At 44.5% G+C, this 16451-nt stretch overlaps 1 protein-coding gene across 1 annotated transcript in view; it reads left to right on the top strand.

Moving 5' to 3' along the window:
• The window catches only part of ABCG2 (ATP binding cassette subfamily G member 2 (Junior blood group)), a 48491-nt gene that overhangs the window by 16657 nt on the left and 15383 nt on the right, over window positions 1–16451 (top strand). The window contains exons 4-9 of the mRNA XM_008057496.1: window positions 363–515; window positions 1325–1482; window positions 6902–7053; window positions 9425–9526; window positions 10910–11160; window positions 16195–16277. Of these exons, the coding sequence (XP_008055687.1) occupies window positions 363–515; window positions 1325–1482; window positions 6902–7053; window positions 9425–9526; window positions 10910–11160; window positions 16195–16277 (899 nt within the window). The remainder of the gene's footprint in view (window positions 1–362; window positions 516–1324; window positions 1483–6901; window positions 7054–9424; window positions 9527–10909; window positions 11161–16194; window positions 16278–16451) is intronic.

Below are 16451 nucleotides of genomic sequence, written 5' to 3'. Positions count from 1 at the left end.
TTCTGTATTATGCTTCAAAAGATATTACTATTGTCTTTTTTGCCCTTCCTTCCCCTTCTTTTTTCCCCTAGCTTGGGAGTATGTTTTGGCAAATCCTTGTACCAAGCAGTCTGGAAATGTCTGTGGGTAGTCATCATAATTACCTGTGTTCTATTTGGGTGTTCAGATGGGGAGGACATGGTTCCATTAGGCTCTGCAGGTGTCTATGCCCAGGTCTGGTGCTGTTTGTAGAACTAAAAGTTCATCATTAGCAGGGACTTGACCTTGGAGATGTTATCTTTGTGGATTACATTACATAGACTGCAGAGTCGAGGTCTTAGAAACCCATGAGACGTCTTGTTAAAATGTCCTTTTGCCTTAAGGATGACGTCGTGATGGGCACTCTGACGGTGAGAGAAAATTTACAGTTCTCAGCAGCTCTTCGGCTTCCAACAACTATGTCAAACAGTGAAAAAAATGGACGGATCAACAAGGTCATTCAAGAGTTGGGTCTGGATAAAGTGGCAGATTCCAAGGTAATACGGAAAAAATGGATAACATCTCTGCCTGCAGTTGGGACCTTCCCTAAGTGTATAAAACTTTGGGACCCAGAAGTTTCCTGTAATGTGTGTGATCAAAGTGGCTGCTTTCTGTAACAATGACAAAAGTGACTTGTTGCATGACATGATCTGGAAATTAACCTGGAAAATTTTTTTTTTTTTTTTTGAGTTGGGGTCTTACTCTGTTGCCCAGGCTGAAGTGCAGTAGCATGATCATGGCTCAATGAAGCCTCGACCTCCCAGGCTCAGGTGATTCTTCCACCTCAGCCTTCTAAGTAGCTGTGACTACAGGTGCACACTACCACACCTGGCTAATTTCTTACTTTTTGTAGAGACAGGTCTTGCTATGTTGCCCAGGCTGGTCTTAAACTCTTGGGTTCAAGCTAATCCTCCCACCTCAGCCTCCCAAAGTGCTGTGATTATAGGCATTAGCCACCACATCCAGATTCCTCTCCTGTCTTTAGCTCCTGTGGACTGTGATCTCACTATGTCCCTATCTCTTTTGCCTTTCTAACCTTCATATTAAACAGGTATAGCTGTTAAAAGCATGAGCTCCATATCAGATGTACCATTTCTGGGCTGAGCCTCCGTTTACTCATTGAATAAAAGGGAAATGCTTTTCTCCCAGGAATTTGCTTATTTGCTGTTCAGAAAAAAATGCGTCTAATGAGATCAAGTGTCTCTTACAGGCTGGCATGTGTCAGGAGTTCATGCCAGGACTCAACCCAGGAGCACCTGATAGTGCCTGGTTGTTACTGTTGTTAATGGTCATGTCTGCGTTTTAGGTTGGAACTCAGTTTATCCGCGGTGTGTCTGGAGGAGAAAGGAAAAGGACTAGCATAGGGATGGAGCTGATTACTGATCCTTCCATCTTGTTCCTGGATGAGCCCACAACTGGCTTAGACTCGAGCACGGCCAATGCTGTCCTATTGCTCCTAAAGAGGTAAATGCTGTGGGAACATCACTCTTCATCTAACGTCTGGTCACTCCTGAGGGGCAGGTGTTCCTGGTGTAGGGGATTCAGCAGGGATCAAAACAATTTCTTCCTTCTTTGTTGGAAGGAGCAGCCTATCCACGAAATGATAAGTGTTATCCAGAAAAAAGAAGCAGGAAGGCCGGGCATGGTGGCTCATGCCTGTCATCCCAGCACTTTGGGAGGCTGAGGCGGGAAGATTGCTTCAACCCAGGAGTTCAAGACCTGCCTGGGCAACATAGCGAGACCTCATCTCTACATTAAAAGGAAAAAATTCAGCTGGGCTCGGTGGCTCAGCCTGTAATCCCGTGTCTTGGGGAGGCTGAGGTGAGTGGATTGCCTGAGCCCGTGGGTTCGAGACCCGCCTGGGCAACTTGGCGAGACCTCATCTCTACAATAAATCAAAAAATCAGCTGGGTGTGGTAGCGCACGCCTGTAGTTCCAGCTACTTGGAAGGCTGAGGCGGAAGGATCGCCGGAGCCCAGCAGGTCGAGGCTGCGGTGGCCGGGAGCGGCCATTGCACTCCAGTCTGGGAGACAGAGTGAGACTCCGACTCAAAAAAAAAAAAGAAAGAAAATCAATTTCTTTCTTCTTTGTTGGAGAGAACAGTCAATTAACAAATGATGAGTGTTGCTGGGTGCGGTGGCTCACACCTGTAATCCCAGCACTTTGGGAGACTGAGGCGAGTGACTTAAGGGGAGTGAGGTTGGCGAGGACTTATGTTTGCTTGGGCTCTCTTAACAAAATGCCAGGCTGGGCAGCTCATACCACAGAAAGGTATGTTCTTAGAAGAACTCTGGAAGCTGCGGGTCTGAGGTCCCAGTGTCCCAGGAGTGTTCCTTTCGAGCCCTGTCTCCCTGGCGCATCGATGACTGTCATCTCTCCCTGGCTTTCACTTTCCCTCTGTGTGTGTCTTGGTCTTAATCTTCTCTGTCTTTAAGGACACCGTCATGTTAGCTTAGGCAAGGACATACCCCTTGCCATTGAACCTTAACGACTTATTTAAAGGCTCTCCCCAGATCCAGTCACATTCTGATGTTTATGGGAGTTAGGACTTCAACACAGGGGTTTGGGTGGGGAGACACAGTTCAGCCCACAACAGAAGAGGATATGAGATGGAGTTGGCTCAGAGGCAGATTATGGAGGCCTCGTAGGCCATCATAAGAGCCAAGGCTGGTGCTGTTGACGTGATGTGAGAAGCTTCTTCAGAGTTTTATTTCTTTTTTATGGCACTTTGTTTATTTTAATTTTTTTGCAGAAACAAGGTCTTGCTATGTTGCCTAGCCTGGTCTCATATTCCCGGGCAAATAATCCTCCCGCCTTGGCCTCCCAAAGTGCTAGGATTATAGGCCTTAGCCTATGTTAATAACTCCTGCCTATATCAACCACCAGTGCAATGGTTGCCAGACATGTGAGAGTTGACAGTCTACTCTGAGGAAGAGGTTCTTCTCTTTGCTGCTTACTCATGTTCCTATTTTATTGAATACATTGTGATCTGTTTTTTTCTGAATACTTTTTTTTTTTTTTTTGAGTTGGATTCTCACTTGGTCGCCCAGACTGGAGTGCAGTGGCACACTTCCGGCCACCGCAGCCTCGACCTGCTGGGCTCCAGCGATCCTTCTGCCTCAGCCTTCCAAGTAGCCGGAGTTACAGGTGCGCGCTACCACGTCCGGCTGATTTTTGATATATATTGTAGAGACGTGGTCTCGCCAAGTTGCACCGGTGGGTCTTGAACCCGTGAGCTTAGGCAATGCACTCACCTCGGCCTCCCAAAGTGCTGGGATTACAGGCTGAGCCACCGAGCCCGGCCCTGAATACATTTAATGATAAAATTAACCCAGATTTGGCCAGCAGAAGTCCCTGTCATGTGGCTTATGTGTCCCTGACTTTGTGGTCAGTATGATTCCAGGCTCATCTGTGCTTTTCCTGTGTCAGCTGTGTCTCTGAGGAACCCTGGGTCCTTCTGGGGTAGTTAGAAGCCAAGGTGTGAATACACACATGTATGTGTGTGTGTATATGTGTGTGTGTGTGTGTGTGTGTGTGTGTGTGTGTGTGTGTGTAAATACAGGAACATTTCTATGTTATTTGGAAATATATCCTGAATATAAATATGTTGTGTGTATATATGTATATTTGAATTGAAAGACACATGTAAACATACATCTGTAACTATTGCTGTATCTGTTAATGTATATATGTTTTTTTAACTTATTTTTTTGATGGGAAAATATAGTTTATTTAGAAAGTAAATTAGAGAGAGAAAAGATTGACCTCCCCAAGGTAGGGGAGAGGGCCAAACTTTAGAAAAACATGGCGGTGCAAAGAGCCACATGACCTGACCAGATTTTAACAAAGCAACGGCCAATTGTATATATATTTTAAAAGCCCATGTGCTCATAATATCACAGTATTTCTTTCTTTTCTTTGTTTTTGAGTCAGAGTCTCACTCTGTCACCCAGGCTGGAGTGCAGTGGCACACTCATATCTACCTCAGCCTTGGCCTGCTGGACTTGGCCTTCTGCCTCAGCCTTCCAAATAGCAGGAACAACAGACACGCACCACCACACCCACCTAACTTTTTGATTTACTGTAGAGATGCGATCTTGCCAAATTGCCCAGCCTGGTCTCAGGCAATCATCTCACTTCAGTCTCCCAAAGTGCTGGTATTACAGGTGTGAGCCACTACACCCGGCCCTCTTTCTTTTCATTTCTTTCTTTCTTTTTTTTTTTTTTTTGAGAGCAGTTCTCACTATGTTGCCCAGGCTGATCTGGAACCTCAGGGCTCAGACAGTCCTCTGGCCTCAGCCTCCCACAGTGCTGGCCAAGACCTCATTTCTATTAAAAAAAAAAAAAGAGAGAGAATCAGTTCATTAAAGAATTGATTTGAAATACTGTTCATATTTTGAAGTGATTGTCACACAAGCATCCTTCTTCGTGCCAGAGGGCTCTCGGTTCTTCTTAAGCCCCTTTGTGCAGACTCATCACCTGGGGTTTTATTAAGATGCATGTTCTAGCCGGGCTCGGTGGCTCAGCCTGTAATCCCGCACCTTTGGGAGGCTGAGGTGAGTGGATTGCCTGAGCTGCGGGTTCAAGACCCGCCTGGGCAACGAGACCTCATCTCTACAATAAATCAAAAAATCAACCGGGCGTGGTAGCGCATGCCTGCAATTATGGTTACTTGGAAGACTGAGGCGGAAGGATCACCGGAGCCCAGCAGGTCGACATTGCGGTGGCCGGAAGCGGCCACTGCACTCCAGTCTGGGCGACAGAGTGAGACACCAACTCAAAAAAAAAAAAAAAAAAAAAAGATGCATGTTCTGAGACTGTAGGTCTAAAGTGGAGTCAAAGATTCTCTATAGTAGACTCTTTTTAAAAAAATTTTTGTTTTAAAGATGTGGGGTACACGTCAGGATTAGGTATATAAGTGGTCATAAACACACACACACACACACACACACACACACACACACACTCCTCTTGGCTCTGTAACTCTGAGCATCTTGTTTTCAGAGTACACCTATTTCACATTTGTTCACCTTGTTCCTTCGCCTTTGGTCACTCTTCTCTTTCTTCTTAGCTTAGTCCTGTTGAGCCTTTCGATTTTCTACTTATGTTCTCCTCTGACTGGATTGTAAGTCTCAAATTTTGCGTCCAAAGAACCCTTAGCTGCTTCTGTTCCACGTTGTAGTGAAGTTACCGATCTGCTGGTGTGATCCTCTTTGAAAGAGAACACTCTTGTATTCACTACTAGACACAGTAGGTGTTCAGAGAATGTTAAAATTGAAATGATTCTTCTCATAAAATATTTTTAATAGTAGGCATTTTTGAAGTCATTTTGATCTTTGTTTCTTCTGCATGTAGTAGTAACTCCTGTAAGGAGGTAGTTTAGCTCTGTTTTGGCTGTGGAATTGGGCCAGAGATCAAATTCCAGCCCTGCCCCTTCCTGAGTGTGACCCCATGGACAGAAGTTTGACTCATTAGGCAGTATCTGTTGTTTTTTTTTTTTTTTTTTTTTAGTCAATGTCTCACTTTGTCCCTAGGCCCACACGATCCTTTCACCTCAGCCTTCCTGGAACTACAGGCGTGCGCCATCATGCCCAGCTAATTTTTTTTATTTATTGTAGAGACAAGGTCTTGCCATGTTGCCCAGGCTGGTCTTGAACCCACGGGCTTAGGCAATTCTCTTGCCTCTGTCTCCCAATGTGCTGGGATTACAGGCTGAGCCACCGAGCCTGGCCCTCTTTTTTTTTGAGTCAGGGTCTCACCCTGTCGCCCAGGCTGGAGTACAGTGACATGCTCACGACCACTGTAACCTTGACCTGCTAGGCTCAGGTAATCCTTCCACCTTTAGCTGGAACTTCAGGCATATGCCACCATGCCCAGCTAATTTTTTGAGTTATTGTAGAGACAAGGTCTCGTCAAGTTGCCCAGGCTGGTCTCGAACCCCTGGACTCAGGCAATCCTCTTACCCCTACTTCCGGAAGTGCTGGGATTACAGGCATGAGCCACTGTGCCTGGCCAACTTGGGTGTTCTTACAGATAACCTGGAGTGAACATTTAAAAGATGGATTCCCTAGATTCACTCCCAGAGATTTTAATTCAGTGTCTGGGAAGACTATTCAGGAATCTGCACTAAAAATTTTTTGTAGTTTATAAAAAAAAGGTCTTCTTCTCTTTCTTCTTCCTCTCCTCCTCCTCCTTCTTTTTCGTTTTTTAGAGATGGGGTCTTATTCTGCCCCAGGCTGGGCTGCAGTGGCACAGTTATAGCTCACTGTAGCCTCAAACTCCTGGGCTCAAGTGATCCTCCCTCCTCAGCCTCCCAGGAATTCTATATTTTTAATAAACATTCTGGTTGATTCTGGACTGTCAGTACAACCCCCTTTGAAAATCCTTATTCTTTTTTTTTTTAGTTGGAGTCTCACTCTTGTCGCCCAGGCTGGAGTGCAGTGGCATACTCATGACCACCGCAGCCTCGACTTGCTGGGCTTAGGTGATCCTTCTGCCTCAGCCTTCCAAGTAGCTGGAACTACAGACACACGCTACCACACCTGTCTAGTTTTTGTGATTTATTGTAGAGATGAGGTGTCACCAAGTTGCCTGGGCTGGTCTCGAACCCCTGGGCTCAGGCAATCCTTTCACCTCAGCCTCTCGAAGTGCTAGGATTACAGGCTGAGCGACCATGCCTGGCCAAGAATTCCTATTCTTTTTAAATAAAAGCATTGACTTTAGGTTTTGTAACTATCAGATAGATAACTGAAGATGAAAAGCTAGTGAAAGAAAATCAAGTTGAACTAGGAGCAGATGATCTAAAGGCAGGAACAAAGTATTTTTCCAAGAAGCGCACCTTTCAGATGTTTAACGACTCGTTATTTTCTCACTTTTAACTTAGGATGTCTAAGCAAGGACGAACAATCATCTTCTCCATCCATCAGCCTCGATATTCCATCTTCAAGTTGTTTGATAGCCTCACCTTGTTGGCCTCAGGAAGACTCATGTTCCACGGGCCTGCTCAGGAGGCCTTGGGGTACTTTGCATCAGCAGGTATGGTTGACTTTTTCAGGCCCTTTGTTAACCAAGTCCTGAAGGAGGAGAAGGAGGGTTGGCAGAAGCATTGGTGATCTTTGGGACAGACATACTATGACTGTGGGTTCTACCATTCCACAAGGTCTTGGGTCAGTTTGATGCTAGGATTTTTCCTCGTTTTGCAGCACTAGTTTGCTGTTAGGTCTCCTTCCTGTCCTGTGTGAGTCGGCATACATGTGTGTGGGGGGGAGTGTTTCTGTAGGGCCTGTATCTGTTCTGCTTCCCAGTTATGGTGACCATTCTCTGAATGTTCAATAATGTATATGTTGGCCTCATAGCCGGTGACTCTGTCTGTTGAACATTTTTGGAAAGGCCTGATGTCATTGTCACCTTGATGAAGGCTCATGGAAACCTCACTTCCTTTTCTAGTAGCAACAGACTGCAGCTTTAGGCCTTGCACGGGTGTGAGTGGCCTGTCAGTCAATAGAGTGACTGGTCTCAAATCTAACTTAGGTAGACCCACGTTTCTAATACTTCTAGGCTGCCTGGTACTTTCTACTTCAGATGGAAATGGGTGATTTTTATTGTTTAATGACTTGTACAGTCTGTTTCATTTCAGGAATAGTTGGATATAATTTTAGATGATTCTTCTGACTCCAGATATTGTTTTAATGTGCATTAGCTATTTTTCTTAATTTTTTAAATTTTTTCTTGAGTTGGTATCTCAGTCTGTTGCCCAGGCTGGAGTCAGTGGCATGATCACAGCTCACAGCAACCTTGACCTCCTGGGCTCAGGTGATCTTTCCACCTCAGGCATGCGCCACCACACGTGGCTAATTTTTGCATTTTTAGGGTACCCATACTTTACCTGTATGATGACCACGTATGTACCTAACCCTCATTTGTACCCCACATTTTAAAAATAAAATAATTAAAAAAAATTATTTTGGATATTTTTGTAGAGAGGAGGTCTCGCTCTGTGTCCTAAGCTAGTCTCAAACTCCTGGACTCAAGTGATCCTCCTGCCTCGGCCTCCCAAGGTGCTGGGATTACAGGCTTGAGCCTCTGTGCCCTGCCTAGTTTTCCTAATTTTTTTTTTTGTTGTTGTTGTTTTGATCTCTGTCATTTAAAATAATCAAGCTTATCTGGGTCTGGAGAATCCAGGGGACATGATGAAGAGTCAGATTTGAGGTCAAGCTAAATTTAGATGGTCATGCCATAGAAGCTAGGGTAGAGTTCAGGTGTGCTATGCTGGTCATTTTCTCTTGAGAATGCTGCTCAGGGGATTTGTTCTCTATTTGGAATTATGGCAGAATGCCTATGAGCCTAGGCAACATAGTTAGAACATGTCTCTACAGAAAATCCAAAAATTAGCTGATTTGGACCTCTGGTTTTAATACGTGGAGAAGCAATCATCACTAATGTGGCTTCTGCCATTTTGGCATTCCCTAGGTGAACTTGGAGGGCAGAATGCGCCTGGACTTTTGTTTATTTATTTATTTTTTTTAGTTGGAATCTCACTCTATTGCCCAGGCTGGAGTGCAGTAGCATGCTCACGGCCACCGCCAGCCTCGACCTGCTGGGCTCAGGCAACCCTTCTGCCTCAGCCTTCCAAGTAGACGGAACTACAGGTGTGCACTACCACGCCTGGCTAATATTTGATTTATTGTAGAGACGAGGTCTCCCCAAGCTGCCAGGGCTGGTCTCAAACCCTCGGACTCAGGTTGGAATTACAGACTGAGCCACTGAGCCCGGCCTCACTTGGGCTTTTATTATTTTTTTTTCTTGGCCAGGCATGGTGGCTCATGTTCGTAATCCCAGTACTTTAGGAGACCAATGCTAGAAGATCACTTGAGCCCAGGAATTTGAGACCAGCCTAGGCAACATAGTTAGAGCATGTCTCCACAGAAAATCTAAAAATTAGCTGGGTGTGGTGGCACACGCCTGTAGTCTCTGCTACTTGGGAGGCTGAAGAGGGAGGATTGCTTGAGTTTAGGAGTTTGAGGTTGTGCTGAGCCATGATTGTGCCATTGCACTCCAGTCTAGGTGACAGAGTAAGATCCCGATTCAAAACAAGAAAAAAAATGTTTTTTCTTGGATCTCTATTCAGATTTTTGAGGAAGTACTGCTAAGTACGAGAGCAAACTGATAGTTATTTCAGGTATCATGAATCATGACAGCTAAGGACCAAACAGTGATGTAAGACATCCTGAGACTAAGATTGTTATGATGGAATATGTAAGAAGAAAGTAAATTAGTGTGGGGAGAAAAGAGAAAGAAAGAGTGGGATCCTGTTTTCTCTGGGTTTACCTCCCTGGCCCTCTGATCACGAGTCCTCATTATCTTTCAAGACCATCAAGTTTGTGTTCTCGGCTGCCTTCTTTTGCAGGTTACCACTGTGAGTCCTATAACAACCCTGCGGACTTCTTCCTGGACGTCATTAATGGAGACTCCTCGGCTGTGGTCTTAAACAGAGAGGAAAACTGTGAAGGTGGGTGGATCTGTGAGATTCACAGACAGTTGCAGACTTTGTTTTTTAGTGGTTCTGCTTAGCAGCACACGTCTGACCTGGCTGAAGTTTAGCAGGGCGGTGGCTCATTAAAGCCTAGATTCATGAATTTAGGTTAATACTGTCTTCTGATACCAGTAAACATGGATTCTGTTGTCCATGAGTGCCACTGGTGTTTTTGATTTAATTTATAACGGAGAAGTTAAGGCCAGGCATGGTGGCAGAAGGATCATCTGAGCCCAGGAGTTCCAAGCTGCAATGAGCCATGACCTTGCCACTGCACTGCAGTCTGGGCCACAGAATGATACTCTGACTCAAAAATAAGTAAATAAATAAATGAGAATTTATATGATATTGTCAGTTCTGAGGGGGAATTTTCATTAAAAGAATAAATATGCTCATTGTTTATGTAGTGTGTTTAAGAAAATAGACTTGGCACTTTATGCATATATATGCACATAGTAGGAAGCAAGGACCAGATTTCTTTTTTTTTGAGTTGGAATCTCACTCTGTCGCCCAGACTGGAGTGCCATGACACGCTCACCTCCACCGCAGCCTCGACTTGCTGGGCTGCAGCATCTGCCTCAGCCTTCCAAGTAACCGGAACTACAGGTGCATGCTACCATGCCCAGCTAATTTTTTGATTTATTGTAGAGATGAGGTCTCACCATGTTGCCCAGGCTGGTCTCAAGTCAGTGGGCTCAGGCAATCCTCTCACCTCGGCCTCCCAGAGTGCTGGGATTATAGGCGTGAGCCACCGTGCCCGGTCGACCAGATTTTTATATTAAGAATTATAAGCCAGGCTCGGTGGCTCAGCCTGTAATCCCACGCCTTTGGGAGGCTGAGGTGAGTGGATTGCCTGAGCCCGCGGGTTCGAGACCCGCCTGGACAACTTGGCGAGACCTCATCTCTACAATAAATCAAAAATTAGCCGGGCGTGGTAGCACGCGCCTGTAGTTCCAGCTACTTGGAAGGCTGAGGCGGAAGGGTCGCCGTAGCCCAGCAGGTCAAGGCTGTGGTGGCTGGGAGCGGCCACTGCACTCCAGTCTGGGTGACAGAGTGAGACTCCAACTCAAAAAAAAAAAAAAGTACTCTGTATAATAAGAAGTTTATTTTAAAAGAATTAGGACCCAAATAGGAAAATGTTAGTGGGTTTGCTGTGTCAGTAAGACCATGGCAGTGGTTAGCCTGTCTTGTATTTTTTTCTAATGTGTAAACAGTGACAGAACTAATAATTTTTTTATACTAAAACTTTATGATTAAGGTTTAGGGGGGGGAATCCAAGAAAGGGGCACAGAAAAATGGACGAAGTCAGTTGTTACCTTTTTCATAATGTTTCCCTCTGTATCCACTTTTATTCCAAAGACACGATGACCGTGAACTCTTCCAAGAGAGACAAGCCACTCATAGAAAAATTTGCTGAGTTTTATGTTGACTCTTCCTACTACAGAGAGACTAAAGCTGAACTAAGTCAAGTTTCAGGGAACCAGAAAAAGAAGAAGACCACAGTGTTCAAGGAGGTCACCTACGCTACTTCCTTCTGCCACCAGCTCCGATGGGTTTCCAAGCGGTCATTCAAGAACTTGTTGGGGAACCCCCAGGCTTCTATAGCGCAGGTAAGAGACAGATTCTCTTGAAGTCCTCCTGTGGGAACAACTGGGTTCTCATTTAATCTACTTCAGGATTTTTGTTTTTGAGTTTGATCTCTGTCACCCAGGCTGGTGGGCAGGGTATGTCAGGGTCACCACACCCTCTACTTGCTGAACTCAGGTGATCTTTCCACCTCAGTCTTCCATGCCTGGCTGATTTTTTTTTATTTATTGTAGAGACAAGGTCTTGCTATGTTGCCCAGGCTAATCTCAAACTTCTGGGCTCAAGCAATCCTCCCGCCTCAGCCTCCCGAAGCACTGGGATTACAGGAGTGAGTAACTATGCCCAGGATTATGTTTATATTCTAACCAGTTATTTGTTATTCCCAGTCTATTTGGGATATAGAAGCAGTGAAAAAGTAAAATACAATTTAGTTTTTACTTTCGGAAAACTCCCTTTTTTAATGGTTTTGCTTAGCAGCTCAAGTCTTGTTCAGATATTAATTTTAATTTAATTTTATGTATGTATGTATATATGTGTGTATGTATTTATTTATTTTTATAATCAATATTTTTTATTATGATATTGTGGGGTACAGTTAAGGGTTAGGTATACAAATATGCTTCATTCAGGCACCCTTACTGATTGTATTTATTTATTTTGAGTCGGAGTCTCACTCTGGCACCCAGGCTGGAGTGCAGTGGCATGCTCACAGGCCACCGCAGCCTCAACCTGCTGGATTCAGGCGATCCTTCCATCTCAGCCTTCCAAGTAGCTGGAACTACAGGCGTGCACCACCACGCCTGGCTAATTTTTTGATTTATTGTAGAGATGAGGTCTCCCCAAGTTGCCCGGGCTGGTCTTGAACCCCTGGGCTCAGGCAATCCTCTTGCCTCTGCCTCCCAAATTGCTGGGATTATAGGTGTGAGCCTCTCTGCCCAGCCTATTTTATTTATTTTTGAGTTGTCGTCTCACTCTGTTACCCAGGCTGGAGTGCAGTTGCATGATCGTGATGATCACGGCTCATCACAACCTCATTCTTTTGGGTTCAGGTGATCCTTCCACCTCAGCCTTCTGAGTAGCCAGGACTACTAGTGCATGCCACCATTCCCTGCTGATTTTTTAATTTTTCTGTAGACACTAGGTCTTGCTATGTTGCCCAGGCTGATCTTGAACCCCTGGGCTCCAGCAGTCCTCTCACCTTGACCTCCCAAAGTTACAGGGGTTATAAGCGTGAACCACCACACCCAGCCTAATCAGATTTTTTTTTTTTCCTGGGCTCTGGCAATCCTTTTGTCTCAGCCTTCCAAGTAGCCGGAATTACAGGCATGCGCTACCATGCCCGGCTGATTTTTTGATTTATTGTAGAGATGAGGTCTCGCTGCCCAGGCGAGTCTCGAACCCGCGGGCTCAGGCAATCCACTCACCTCAGCCTCCCAAAGGCGCGGGATTACAGGCTGAGCCACCGAGCCCGGCTGCTAATCAGATTTTTAAAAACTGGAATGTTAGTTTAAGGTAGAACTTCTTTTACAAAGGGCCAGATAGTAGATATTTTAGGCTTTGCAGACCAAGTGATCTTAGTCTCAGGTTGTCAACTCTATTATTTATTTTAGTGTGAAAGCAGTCATAGTTAATACACAAACAAACATCACAGTGTTTCAATAAAACATGATTCATGGGCACTAAAATTTTAATTTTATATTGCAAGAAATATTATTATTCTTGACATTTTTTCAGCTGTGCCAGGCACAGTCACTTACACCTGTAATCCCACTACTCTGGGAGGCTGAGGCAGGAGGATGGCCTAAGTTCAAGAGTACAAGACCAGCCTGGGCAACATAGTGAGAGCTCATCTTTGCAAAAAATTAGCTGGGTGTATTGTCACATGCCTGTAGTCCCAGCTACTCAAGAGGCTGAGGCAGAAGAATTGCCTGAGTCCAGGTGTTTGAGACTGCTTTGAGTCGTGATCATGCTACTGCACTCAAGCCTGGGTGATAGTGAGATCCAAACTCTAAAAAAAAAAAAAGAAAGAAAGAAGTGAAAACCATTCTTAGCACATGAGCTGAACAAAGATAGGTGATTGGCCCTATTTGACCTGAGGGCCATAACTTACTGACCCTTGGTTTAGGGTTTTAATCTTGTATGTTGTCTTACTTCTCTATGAACATGGGGTTTTTAAAATGTTTTATGGCTTTCTTCTGATAGATCTTGTGTCTATTGGTTTACGCCTGTACTTTGGTTTAAGTTAGTTATTTCTTTTCTTTTCTTTTTTTTTTTTTTGAGTCGGAGTCACACTCTGTTACCCAGGTTGGAGTGTTGACCAGGCTGGACTGTGGTGTCATGAGCACAGCTCACAGCAGCCTCAACCCCCTGGCCTCAGGTAACCCTTCCACCTCAGCCTGCTGAGTAGCTGAGACTATGGCATGTGCCACTAGGCCCAGATAATTTTTTGATTTTTTGTAGAGATGAGGTCTCTCTATGTTGCCCAGGCTGGTCTTGAATTCCTGGGCTTATGCAATCCTCTTGCCTTGCCCTCCCAAAGTGTTGGGAATATAGATGTGAGCCACCATGCCCGACCGTTATTTCTTTATATGATTCAAACTTGGCCTTTGATAATGATAATTTTTGGCATCTTCCAAAAGATGCATTTGGAAAAATCTTGGAATGAATGGATTATACATATGAGAAGATTGAGTGTTCCCATAATGTGCCAGGGGTTTCCTGAACAAAACAATTCAGAATTGGACAGGGTCTGCATGCTCCGTTGTGCAATGTTTAGTATGCCTGTTTGTTTTATTTTCCTTAATGCAAGAAATAATAACACAGGCACACCTTGTAAAAACATGCCAGGGACTCAGGGATTCATTGTTTTGTCAATAGGTTGAAAGCTGACTTTGAAAATTTAGAACTTTGAAATCGTTAGGAAACATCCTAATCATAATACTCTGAATGTTAGTATAAGATAACAAGTTTGAACGCAAAAGAAACAAAGCACGTAGAATGTCCAGTTGGAAAGAGCTGGATATTCTTAAAAATACGCTGGGTATGGGTGGCTTCCACCTATAATCCCAGCACTTTGGGGGCCCGAGGTGAGAGAACAGTGTTCATGACATTGTGTCAAGGGTTTCCTGAACAAATCAGTTCAGAATGGATTTGAAAATGAAATTTACCCCGTAAGCATATTTTTTTTGGTCGGGGTCTCAGTTTATTGCCCACGGGGTTGAGACCAGTCTGGGCAACTTGGCGAGACCTCATCTCTACAATAAATCAAGAAAAATGAGTCAAGCGTGGTGGCTCATGCCTGTGGTTCCAGCTACTTGGAAGGTTGAGGTAGAAGGATCACCTGAGCCCAGCAGGTCGAGGCTTCAGTGGCTGTGATCGTACCCCTGCACTCCAGCCTGGGTGACAGAGTGAGACTCTGACTCAAAAAAAAAAAAGTTATACTGTCTGAAAATATAAACTCTTATGTACACATGTGTGCATGCATGTTCATGTAGAGTCATCAGCATTTATTGGGTAACTTTGTTGAAATTCTGAGGGTAATAAAAATATGTCCGGGTAGTGGATTTCTTTTTCAAAATTTTTAACTGAATTTTCAAAGACATTCCATAAGAGAAACATTTAAATAGAAGTCTAGGATTTTTCACAAAGTAATCATCACAGATTGCGATCCTGTTTTTTTCACTTTGGTTTGCTTCATGCCAAAAGTGGTCTTGATCAATTACTTGAAATCTTGATACCACTGGAGTGTTGTAAGGTCGAGATTTTTTTTTTTTTACTTTGGAGGTTCCAAGATATGGTAGGATATTTTGTTTCTTTAAATTACCATTTCTCATATTTTTATATTTAACCCACAAATAATTGTAAGTTGAATTTCCTCAAATTCTATCATAATGTAACCCTTGACTTGTTGAAGTGTCTTTTTTTTTTTTTTTTTGAGTCAAGGCCTCACTCTATTGCCCTGGCTGGATTGTGGTGGCAAGATCACAGCTCACTACAGCCTCACCTCCTGGGCTCAGGCGATCCTTCCAACTCAGCATCCTGAGCAGCTGGGACTACAAACACACACCACCACACCTGGATAATTTTTTTTTGTTGATGTGTATATGGAGACCAGGTCTTGCTATGTTGCCCAGGCTGATCTCAAAATCCTGGGCTCATACTCCTCCTGCCTCAGCCTTCTAAAGTGCTGGGATAACAGGCATGAGCCATTGCACTCAGCGAGATTTTTTATTCAAAGACACCAGAGCAGTGTTTGTCTAGTCTTCTTAGGAGCCATAAAAACAGGTGAGTGGTGAAGATGGGTGAGAACTGGCAACTGCAGTCTCCAGTGTTGGCTGCGGGCCTCACTGGCTGAGATTGGAAAAACAGTGACCCTGGGAGAGTGCAGAGAAAGCTGTCTGAATGCAATGGTGACAGTGACAGTGCACTTTTTCAGTGCAGACCTGGACTCCCCAAAGGTCGACTAGGAGGGTCCCAGCTCACCCTTGCTTTCTCATTTGGCAAAATTCCATTGTTAGAATTTTTATGTGTGTGCTTTCAAAGTTTTATTGTTTTTAATGTTGAAAATAGAGATTGCCTTTGAACCTCTTGCAGCATAAAACAATGCACATTCATTGGCACAAAGGTTGCGAGTTCAGTTCAGGTCAAAACTCTCAGCTGCTTGGACTTTGATCCCCAGAACGACCTTGCCAGGCGCTTGCGTTGCTCTGCAACCCCGGGTGGCATCCACAGGCCGTGTAGCCTGAAGCAGGCCTTGAACTGAGTGCCTGGTGGTGCACTGGTAGGAACACTTGCTTTTCCAGGTCGCTGCTTTGCTGGCCTGCCAGTCTCCCCAAACCACAGATAACTTAATCTGGAAAGCTGACTAAATGATATACACACTTATATTTTCCCAGGGACATGAGCCAAGCGGTTGAGCATTTAGCCCCATGAAGAGATCTGATTATGTAGCTGCATATGATATTTTTTTTTCCAGTAGCTGCATATATTATACGAATAAATGGTGTGTGTGAATTCTTGCCGCTAATTGAAACTCTTTCCTTTTTCTTTTTGAAAAGCTAATTGTCACAACTATACTGGGACTGGTTATAGGTGCCATTTACTTTGGGCTCAAACATGATTCTACTGGAATTCAGAATAGGTAAGTAAATATGGATCTTGATTGTGAGGAAGTGCTATTACTTTCTTCAATCTTGTGACAATCCATTAAGAATTTGAATGTAGCCGGGCTAGGTGGCTCAGCCTATAATCCCACGCCTTTGGGAGGCTGAGGTGAGTGGATTGCCTGAGCCCGCGGGTTCGAGACCCGCCTGGG

This window comes from Carlito syrichta, unplaced genomic scaffold (genome assembly GCF_000164805.1).
Source record: "Carlito syrichta isolate Samal-C Ts95f unplaced genomic scaffold, Tarsius_syrichta-2.0.1 Scaffold303036, whole genome shotgun sequence".
In the NCBI taxonomy this organism is placed as follows: Eukaryota; Metazoa; Chordata; class Mammalia; order Primates; family Tarsiidae; genus Carlito; species Carlito syrichta.
Note: the sequence above shows the minus strand (reverse complement) of the source record. Positions and strands in the feature narration are given on the sequence as shown.